Here is a 10,445-nt window from a genome sequence, read left to right as displayed (position 1 = left end):
GGGTCCCCAGCCATGGACCGAAGGGCACGTGGGTCCATGGTGTACCCGTAAGACTAGGCTCATCCCACCTGAGTCGTGGGCCCAGTGAGGAGGGCCCCCTGCCCTGGGTCCCTGGAACATGAGGGGCACCCCCAGCAGTATCAAGGGGACCTCTTCCGGGAAGATTTTGTGGCTCTCCCTGTTCCCCTAAGTGTACCCAACAGTCCCCTGTCCCCAAGCATCTGATGGAGGGGACAGCCTTCTGGGGGCTCCTGCCTTTGCCTCTGCTGAGCCTGTGAGCCCAGGGAGGGCAGGGCTCACCTGAACTACCCCCCAGGCCTGGAGAGCATGCCTGTCAGTCAGAGGTCATGGAAGGTCAATGGCAAGTGACCACCATGTGCTCCTGCCTCACGGTGGGTGCAGCCGGGCCCCCAAGGTGGCCTGGGGGGCAGCATCCCCTCGTGACGATGGTGGGTGGAGGGCAGCTGGCCCAGACGCGGCAAGCCCAGTCAGAGCACAGGTCTCCTGCAGGGTGGACCACACGGGACTCAGGCGGTATCAGAATAATATTTATTGATCTGCTCGGTGCTACCTTGTTAATACTGTCACGTTGTCACCGTGGCTGAGGTAATAGGGACAGACCCTCCGAGCGCCGGCCCTGGGTCCCCACGGGAAGCAGCGTGGGTCCTTGGGTGGGGGCTGGTGGCCTGGGTGGGGGGACGTGGTTATTGCGTTGGACTCCTTCCCTTGCACGCCGGCGTCCACACCAACTCAGCTCCGTGCCCACTCACGCACACATCCACTCGCACACCGTGCCCTCGCCTCTCCCTCACGCGCCCACACACACGCCGTCCAGGCTCCTGATCACGTACGCTCAGTAGTTACAGTAATCATAGTAAAATAAAGTACAGGTATGTCGGGATACAAGGAGAAAGTGCATGTTGATCTGATGGAGGGTGGACCCCGGCACCTCCCACTGCAGGAGGGAGCCCTGAGCACGGCCCCTTGGGCATAGCCAGGCCTGGGGGTGTGATCACCCCCAGCTTCCTTCCAGGCTCAGGACCAGAGTTGTCCTGCCTTAGCCTGGGCCCAAGACAAAATCGACTAAAAAAATAAACTCTTCACCTCACAGCCGAGTGCCTGATGCAGGGATGGGGGGTGGGGGTGGGGGTGGCTCCAGGCCTTTCTGGCTGGGGGCTCCGCTGGGGTCAAGGCCAGCCCCTGGCCCAGCCAGCACCCCAACGATGCTGTCTTGGGGGGCGGGTGGGCCAGGTCTCAGCCCCAGGGCATGCGGACAGGAGGCCAGGAGGTGCGGGCAGTGCTGGGTGAAGCAGAGACCACATCCCCGTGGGGCTGGGGTCCGCGGCACTCCTCGGTCATGCGGAGGGCTCTGTAATGGCCCGGGCAGCCCTGTTCCTCAGAACTCCACGGTACTCACTACTGTCCTCGGCTCGTCAAAGGTGGCGATGAGGATCTGCTGGGGGGGCGGGATGGCGATGAGGCTGCCCACCTCTGGGGGAGCCCGGGGACCCCCGTCCTCCTCTTCCCGGGCTTCATACAGCGTGCTGATGTGCAGCAGCGGGTGTGTGGCATTGCGGCTCAGGATCGCGAGCGGGTCAGCTTTGCCCAGAGTGGCTGGCGACAGAGGGGCTGTGGCGGAGGCTGCTGGGGGCGAGCGGACGTGAAACGGGCCCCCGGAAGGAAGCGTGGCCCGGGCTGGCTCTGCTGGGTACAGGATCTCCTTGTCAGGGAGCGGAGCATCTGCAAACAGCCGACAACACGGGCAGGTCACAGCCTGCGGGCCGCCCGTCCCTCCACCGCTGCTGCCCTCTCAGACCCCGCCGGGCAGAGACTGGTCACCGAGGGCCCCGCTCCGGCGTAGGCCCCCCGAGGCCCCGGGGAGGGCTCGATTCTCCCTCCTCCTGCCTCCTTAGCCATGTGGGGCCGCCCAAGCCCCTCTCTGCACACTCCGGCCTGCTTGGGCGGAATCTCGCGCTGCCTCAGGAGCAGCAGAACCTTCTCCATTTCCAGAACCTTCTCTAGAGCCTGAACAACCTACTCTCCTATCCCCCCGGGCTCTCCTGCTAGTGTTCCTCCTGTGTGCCGGGCAGGGCCCCTCATGGCCTGCCTGCGTTCTGCCCTAAGGTCGGCCCCCCGGCTGCCCACCCCCTTCTTTCCACTAGCTGCTTCACCCCCGCACACGGTTCCTAGATGCCTGGTCTGCGGCGGACGGTGCGTGGGGCGGGGTGGGGGGGGGCGTCCTTCCCTGGGGCCGAGGGTCCCCAGCCGCCTACCTTTGGTGGGTGCTGCGGCCAAGCCCAGCGCACACTCCTCCGCCTGGGACAGGAAACCCCCTTCCTGGCTCCGGGAAGCGGGCAGGGCGGCGGCGGGCACGGCCTCGGGCTTGGCCTTCTTGGTGCCCAGGATGTAGGGGTGCACGTCCAGGGAAAAGTGGCGCGCATGCTTCTTGTCGGGAGCGGGCCCCGCGTCGCCCCCGCTGCCCTTGTAGTGGTGCGCGGCGCGCGCGCCCGCGTCCAGCAGCGGCGCGATCAGCGTGTCCGTGGCCGTCTTGCGGCGCACGGGCTTGGGCTTCTCGGCCTTGCTGTTCTCCACGCGCATGATGGCCAGTGGCTCCTTGAAGGGCTGCGGCAGCGGGTTGCTGGTGGGGATCCACTTCATCTTCTTGCGCGGCCGCTTGACGACGGGCGGCTCCGCGGCGCCGTCGGGCTCGGCCGGGTTGGCGCTGGGGTCCACGGTCTGCACGCCCGCGTCGCGCACGGTGGGCGTGGCGTCGTGGTTGGACTGGGCCAGCGCGGCCAGCAGCTGCCGCACCACGTTGTCGTACATGAGGTCGCTCTCGTTGGTGATGAAGTCCAGCCGGTTGAGCGACTTGATGTGGTCGCGGTTCTCGTTGCAGAACATGGCCAGGATGTTGATGTCGCAGAACTGGGAGCGGCGCCACTGCCGGCGCGTCTTGATGCCCACCTTGTGCAGCTTGTCGAAGATGAAGTTGCTCTTGCGGAAAATGAACAGGTGGATGAGGTTGACGAGGATGATGAGGTTCATGGCGCACAGCAGCACGATGTCCACGCCTGCCACGATGCGCTGCAGCTGCACGGACGGGAGCTTGCAGCTGACGCGCACGGCCGGGCCCCCGCCAGCCGGCCCGTCTGGGGACGCGCCCAGCGCGCACGTGAACTCGTTCTGCTTCTGGGTGGCGTAGTAGGTGCACAGGTAGGAGATGGGCGCCACGCTGAGCAGCAGGATGAGCAGGTGCCGCGCCAGGTACAGCTTGGCCAGGAAGTTGCTGCGGCCGCGGCGCTCCAGGTACTTCTCGAACAGGTTCTGCTCGGGGCTCTTCTCCTTCTCGGCGTTCTCGATTATCTCACGCCGCTCGCGCTCCGTGATGCCGGGCCCCTTGGACTGGATCTGCTTTTCGATCTTGGGGGCGCGGCCCTCGGCCGCACGGTGGTAGCAGTTGTCGATCTCCTGCAGCAGGAAGTTGAGCTCGGAGGTGAGGCGGGTGGAGGCCAGGAACTCCCAGCCCAGCGCGGGCACGTACATGATGGCGGCGAAGGCCAGCAGCGAGTAGGGCAGCAGCTTGTGCTCAAACAGCGACGGCCACAGGCTGGCGTCCACGCCGGGCAGCGCGTCCCGCAGCTCCGTCCAGCAGTAGCCGCGAGCGTACAGCGCCTGGTCGCGAGTGAAGTTGTGCGGCGTGTAGCAGTAAATGGGCTCCTCTGAGGGCAGAGAGGAGACTCGGGCTGGGGCGCGGGGGTGGGGGGGACGCGCCAGACATGCCAGGGACTGCTGTTCCCCAGCAGAAATGCCCCGGTCGCCTACGACCCGCCGCGGTGGCTGGGGGGGCTCACCCTGGAGACCCCCACATACAGCAGCTGCCTGTGGCACAGGGTGGGGGGTACAGCCCCTCAGGGACTGCCCTGCACTTCAAACCTGGGGTCCCCCTCTGTATGCATAGGGTCTGTGTGCACGTGGGGGAAACCCAATCCCACAGGGCAGCAGGACAGGCCCCTCAGCACAGCTACGGGCCCTGGGCTGCACTGCCGGGGGCTCCATCTTTAGGAGGGTGAATGGCCCGGACCGTCCTACCTGGCCAGAGGCAGTTATGGTGGCACAAAAGTGGGCCCTGCCTGCCCCTGAGGGGTATGGGGTGTCTCTCCCAGACCCACTGTCCTGGAGAAGGGCAGGCTGGGAGTCCTGGACGCTGGGTGGGCACGGGCAGTGACCTGGACTCTGGCAGGAACACTCACCAGGACGGCAGTGTCTGCCACTGGGAACGGTGGAGACCTCCTGAATTGCAGAAAAAAGGCTGTCACTGAACTTTATTTTCCCTCCCAGATGACGACGGGCACAAAACAACACCAAAAGGACATGTCTGGAGCCACGCTGGGGTCCACCTGCTGGGCTGTTACATTTGAACATTTCTCCAAAGGGCAACACCTGGCAGGCATGGGGCTGTCCTTGTGCGGCACTAGGCCCCCATGTTCACTGCCCCGAGGGACTGGCCACCCTGCTGCCAGGCCGGCTTGAGACCTCTCACCACACAGGTCGGGGGTCAGCGGCCCCCCTACAGCGCTGCCCACGTTGCTCCTCTGGCTGGTGGGATCCTACCCCCAGACCTGGCCCATGGCCCCCACCTCCTCCCAGGGGAGGTGCAGACCCTTCCCAAAGGTGTCACGTACTAATACCCAGAACTTTACACAGACTCTGCAAGGGGGATTAGGTTAGGGCTCGGGGCGGGGGCGGGGGTGGGAAGGATGACCCTGGATTATCGGGTAGGGGTCCTTAGAAGAGGGAGGCGGGAGGGTCGGAGTCAAGGGTGTGAGGATGAAAGCAGAGAAGATGCCACTGTGCCAGGCTTGAAGGTGCAGGACAGACCACAAGCCGAGGACTGTGGGGTCTTTAGAAACTGGAAAAGGCGAACGACAGTCTCCCAGAGCCTCCGGAAGGAGTGAGGCCCTGCTGACCCCTAGATTTTAGCCCCATAAAACTCATTTCAGATTTCTGAGCTGCAGAGCTCTAAGATCAGAAACTTGTGTCATTGAAGCCACTAAGTTTGTGGTCACTCGTTAGAGCATCAGCCGGAAGCTAACGCAGGCGGTGGCTGGCCACTTGCTGGCTGGCTGCCTCCTCTGCCGAGACCCTTTCCTGTCCCCCCGTGCCTCCCCCAGTGGTGTGAACAAGCGTTCTCCCACGGCACGGTGCTGGGGGCCGAGGGGGTGGGACCCCGTACACGAGGGAGGGCAAGGCCCTCAGAGGCCACAGACGAGGGTCGGGGAGACTTGGCCGCTGAGACGTGCGGCCTCCCCTCCCCAGAGAGCAGTCAGCCTTCCTGGCTCCCCCGGCCCTCCGGACTTGGCACAGGCCCTGAAGCCCACGCTCAGCAGGCCTCCTGGGGCCGAGCACTTGCCCTCTCTCCTTTGCGAAAAGGGCACGCACTCTGGGGTTACCTGCGCCCCTCCAGGCTAGAGAGGCCCCCAGGTGATGTGGGGCCCAGCTATCTAAGAAAACGCTGCTGGAAGTTCCCCTGTGCGGTGGCCCAAGGACATCTGCGGGACCTGGCGACCCCACAGGGCCGGCCCCCTCTGTCCACGGCGCAGTGGGGGGTCTGCTCACAGCAAGCCTGGCCAGGGGCCACGGGGCTCCTTCCTGCCGTCTGTGGCCCTCCAGACTGGGGGGTTCTAGGCTAGGAAGCCAGCGCTCCCTCGTCAGCTCCTCACCCCGACCCTGGACATGGCCAACGTGTGTGGCCAGCATCGTGTCCTTGACAAGCAAACCAGGGCGCAGAGTCGGGTCTCCCCTGCTCTAGGGGGTCCCCAAGCAGCAAGCTCCCGGGCATTGGGCGTCCACCCCGGGCAGGGTCGGCTGGGGGGTGGTGAGTGTCGAGCCCCCGTCTCCAGGCCAGCTCCTCGCGGATGGGGCACGGATCCTTCTGGCACACATGCTGGCCCTGTACCCGGGGCTGGGGCCTACGGATGGATGCAGACACAGCGCTGGGGGTGGGGAGGATCTGGGTGGAGGGGCCTCCAGTGCCCTCTGAGGGTTAGAACTTGTGACCTCACTTCCTTCTTGCACCCCTGCCCTACCTGAGTCGTCCCCACGTGTCAGCAGGGCCTCTCCTGGCAGTTCAGCTTGTGGACACGTGGTTCCCCCTGCACCCCTACTGTCCTCGGGCCTGGGGAGGGGCACAGGGCTCGTCCACATTCTGTGTGAAGCACCAGGAGACATCCCACTCTCCTGCCTTGACCCCCGATCCACGTGAGCAAGAGCAGCTGCTGAAGCCCCCCCAGACCGTGAGGGGACCAAGGCAGGTGCAGCCCCTCTCAGCAATGGGGCCAGAGCCCACTTGACCAGCTCTTGCCAGCCCCCCTGCGTTCGGGGACCTGGAACAAGATTTCCTCGGGCACACCCAGGTGCCAAAGGCGGGCATGTTCCACGGGACGCGCTGCATGGCCCGGGATGCAGGGCAGCAGGGTCCAGCGCCTGTCTGCCACCGCTCAGAAGGTCTGCCTTGTCCATGCTCAGGAGCCCAAGTGGGCACAGGCATGTCCACGTGCAAATGCAGGTCAGCACGGGGCGGGGGGGCAGGCCTGCACAGGAAGTCCCAGGGCACCCCCAGGACCAGGGATGAAGAATGAACTTGGGAGACCCCAGCCTGGCTGGGCATGGAGCGGTGCTGAGGCTCCACTTGGGGTGAGCTGGACGCACTGGACAGCATGAGAATGGAGCCCCTGTCCCCGGGGGGGTGGGGGTCACCTGAGGACGGCAGTCCTGAGCCTGCCCCACTGTGTGCGTCCGTAGTGGGCAGAATTGTGTCCCCCCCAAAGATGTTCAAGTCCCAACCCCTGGTTCCTGTGAATATGACCTTGTTTGTACAGTGGTCCTGAGAAGGTCGTACTGGGGGCACCCAGGAGGCTCAGTTGGTGAAGTGTCTGGGCTCCACACTCAGCGGGGAGCCTGCTTGGGATGCTCTCTCTCCCTCTCCCACCCCCCCTCGCTGCGCGTGCACTCACTCTCTCTCTCTCTCTCAAATAAACAAATCTTAAAAAAACAAAACAAAACAGATAAGGTCACACTGGAGTAGGGTGGCCCCAACCCAATGACCCATGTCCTTGTAAGAAGAGGGGATTTGGAGCAGACGCCCAGGGAGAGGAGCAGGGACGGGGTGAGGAGGCCCCGGAAGCTGGAGAGCCAGAAGGGACCCTCCCTGGAGCCTCTGGGCGAGAGGCCCTGCCCACACCCTGATTTTGGACTTTTGGTCTCCAGACTATGACAGTTGAGTCACCAAGCTTGTTACAGTCGTCTTAGAAACCCAATACACCTAGATGCCCTGAGCGACACTGGTGGGTCACACCTGCGTCTGCACGTGCACTACCCCCGTCCCTGGGAGAGCGTCTGGGCACCGGTGTCCAAAGAGAGAAACCGCAGAGGCCCCCAGTCTCAGAGCGGGATCACGTGGGCCCGAACGTGTCCACCCTCAGGTCTGGTGGGTTCCCAGGTCATGGGGACCCCTAAAAATCGAGCCCTTTGTGAAAGAACCAATGCAGAAGGCAAGAATGTCTGCCAATGTCACTCAGGGGACAGAGTCACCTGTCCCTCCTCGAGGGGTGCACAGGAACACCCACACCCTCCGCCATGGACGGGCACCTCTGGCCCTCAAGTCTGGCCAATGGACTGCGGAAGGGCCTCCCTGGACCCCTTGCCAACCAGATCTGGGTGGGTGGGTGCCATTCTCTGCCTCCAGCCTCCCACCTACCTCTCCCTGCCCGACCCTGTCCCCGCTCCTCAGGAAGGATGGTACTGGAGCCCACTCTTCCGTCCGCTTGCTCCCAGTGCCTCCCAGGCTGGCTCACCCAGGGTCACTTGTCAGGAGGTCCTCCTGGTGCCCCCATGTCTGTCAACTTAAGGCCTCAGCATCTCACAGCACTGGTTCCTGTCAGTGCCCTATTCCACCTGCATGGGCCTCCTGCTTGGCCAGGTGGGGCCACTGCCCAGCACCGCTGTGGATGCTCAGCCTGGCCTCAGCCTGGCCTCACCCGTCCTGCCTGCAAACCTTCTGGGCTCCCCACGCCCAGAGCAAGGCCTCCCCCTGTAGCTGACCAGAACCGGCTGGGTCTCAGGGACCCTCGCTGCAAGTCCGGCCGCAGGGCTGCGCCAGGTGCTCTGACAGCCTTTGGCTTCAGTTACCGTTCTCATCACCTGTGACGCCCTTCTCCCGTCCCCACCTGGCCACTCCTCCCCCCATCAGAGCCGGCCCACTCCCCCTCCTGGTCTCTCCTGCCAGACCCCAGGTTTCATTTATGCCTGAGACCCACCAGGTCCAGGATGCGTCCACCCAGGGCTCACGGTGAGCGCATGGAAAGTAAAAACAATACATCGGAGGAGAGGGGTCTCGGAGGCAGCCCCAGGCGACTGGCGACATAGGCAGCGATGCGGGGGGAGGGGGTGGTGGCTGAGGATCTGCTGGGAGACCCCCGGGGCGCCGCCAATACCGCCAGGCCCCAGTGGGTGGCCCGCGGCGGGATGCCGGCGTGGGGACTCGGGGAGCGCCCGGCGCCCGACACCTGCGGACGCGCCCCCGGCCTCACCTGCGAAGTTCTTGGTGAAGACCAGGGTGACCAGCAGGATGGGGACGAGCACGGTGCCGATGGTGACCACGCGGTCGAAGGGCAGCTCGAGCTTGAGCTGCAGGAGCAGCGCCGCTAGCGCGCCCGCCTTGTCGTCCTGCGCGCCGGGCAGGATCAGCTCGCGCAGCTTCTCTCCGGCCAGCAACGCCGTCGCCATGTCCGCGGACTGCTCCAGGAGATGGTGCATGGGGGGCGGGGGCGCGGCCCGGGGGCGCGGGCGGGGCCGCGGGGCGGGGGGCGCCGGGGCGGGGCCGCGGGGCGGGGGGCGCCGGAGAGGGCAGGCGGGGACGCCGGGACGGACGGGGGGCGCCGGGCGGCAGGGGAGGGTAGCGGGGCTGCGGGGGGCGCCGGCCCGGCGCGGGGGTGGGGGACGCTCCGCCGCCGCCCCCGCGGGCAGGGGTCGGACCGCCCGCGCCCCGCCGCCCCCGCCTCGGCTGCAGCCCCGACCGGGCCTGGCGCGTCCCTCCGGCGGGGGCGGCGGCTGCTGTCCCTGGCTGGGGCCGGGGCCCCGCTCCCACCGCGGGGAGGGGGCTGTTTACCTGCGGCGACTTGCGGCGTGGCTCCGCCCCCCCCCCCCCCCCCCGCCACGCAGATGCGGCGCCGGCGATGACTTTGCAAAAAATATTTAAATTAAATAAAATGAATTAACAATGACTGGCCCCTCCTCCTCTTCCTCAAGATGGAGAGAGGGTGGGGGAGGCCGAGCGCGGGCCCCCTCGCCCGGCTAGTGGTCGCGGGAGCCGCCCCGGCGAGGAGGGGTCTCCTCGTCCCGCCTCCTGCCGCCTCCACCACTTCCCTGCCCGGAGCCTGGACGCTGCGGTGGGCGCTCGGACGCACGCGGGGGACTGGGCAGCACCCCCCGAGTTTGGGGCAACGGCCCGCGGACACTGTGGGGCATTTTTCCCATCCCCCAGCGCCAGGGCCCCCCATCATTCCCGTGCCCCGCTTCCTACTCTGCCCTGCACCGCCTCCCCACCTCACTCACTCCTCCCTTTGCCTCAACCGACAGACACGCTGGGGGCTGGACTGTGCCAGCCTCCGGGGTAGGCTTTGGGGTGCGTCTGGCCCGGGCTCCCTGCCACCTTCCTGACCTTCATCCCCTCCATTCCCACGCCCCACGCCCCACCATTCCCGCTGTTCTCCTCCGGAACAACTGCGCACACACTTCTCTGGGTTTGGTCTCAGGCGCAGAGCGCAGTCACCACCTTCAAGCCCCGCTGCCTGCAAGACCCTCTGTGGTTCATTTTTTCATTTTCTTTCATGGCTGGTCCCCTTCCCACTATTATGGGATATACATGTGCTATCTTTGTGAAATATTTAGCGTGGTTGCAGTTTTAACTTCATTCAACAATTCCTACGTCTTGGGCACCATATTTACAGGTCCTGAGCCACCAGGGTGAGCCAGTCACGCTCCGCACCTTGCCTTTCTTCACCTTTCTTAAGGGTCTCTATGCTTTTAAAGATTCAGGTATGTTTCTGAATGATGCCCACCCCTGGCTTCCAGCGGGTGTTACTTGTCTACTACGTACTGAGGCAGTTGGGCGGCCTACAATTTCCCACCCCTCAGATAATGCAGTGGCTCCCTGCAAAACCCAGACACCCTCTGCACGACCCAGCTGACCCCCCAGAAGACCTACACATGCCCCCACATAACCCAGACACCCACATACAACCTAACTCCCCCAAACCCAGCTGCCCCCAGAGAACTCAGCCACACCCCTATAAACCCAGACACCCCCCCCCAGATAATCCAGACACTCCCCAGCTGTCCCAGATGCCCCCCCCCATAATGGCATGGACATCCCTAAGGCCCTTTGG

General features: G+C 65.0%; 1 protein-coding gene across 1 annotated transcript; it reads right to left on the bottom strand.

Moving 5' to 3' along the window:
- Nucleotides 1-546: 546 nt before the first annotated feature.
- On the bottom strand, nt 547-8,814 carry PANX2 (pannexin 2). The gene is made up of 3 exons (XM_028115682.2): nt 8,589-8,814; nt 2,274-3,719; nt 547-1,740 (listed from the first exon to the last, which is right to left on the bottom strand). The coding sequence occupies exons 1-3, from the start codon at nt 8,812-8,814 to the stop codon at nt 1,397-1,399; spliced, it is 2,016 nt and encodes a 671-aa protein (XP_027971483.1). The 3' UTR covers nt 547-1,396.
- Nucleotides 8,815-10,445: the final 1,631 nt, after the last annotated feature.

Source organism: Eumetopias jubatus, unplaced genomic scaffold (genome assembly GCF_037043125.1).
Source record: "Eumetopias jubatus isolate StellerSeaLion01/CBP00866 unplaced genomic scaffold, mEumJub1_p1.0 scaffold_8, whole genome shotgun sequence".
In the NCBI taxonomy this organism is placed as follows: Eukaryota; Metazoa; Chordata; class Mammalia; order Carnivora; family Otariidae; genus Eumetopias; species Eumetopias jubatus.
Note: the sequence above shows the minus strand (reverse complement) of the source record. Positions and strands in the feature narration are given on the sequence as shown.

Excerpts from the sequence above, each read along its gene's own strand:
- PANX2 (XM_028115682.2), bottom strand. The coding sequence starts at position 8,814 with ATGCACCATCTCCTGGAGCAGTCCGCGGACATGGCGACGGCGTTGCTG. Across the intron at positions 3,720-8,588 it reads CTTCACCAAGAACTTCGCAG|AGGAGCCCATTTACTGCTAC; the intron begins GTGAGGCCGGGG and ends CTCTGCCCTCAG. Across the intron at positions 1,741-2,273 it reads GGCCGCAGCACCCACCAAAG|ATGCTCCGCTCCCTGACAAG; the intron begins GTAGGCGGCTGG and ends GGCTGTTTGCAG.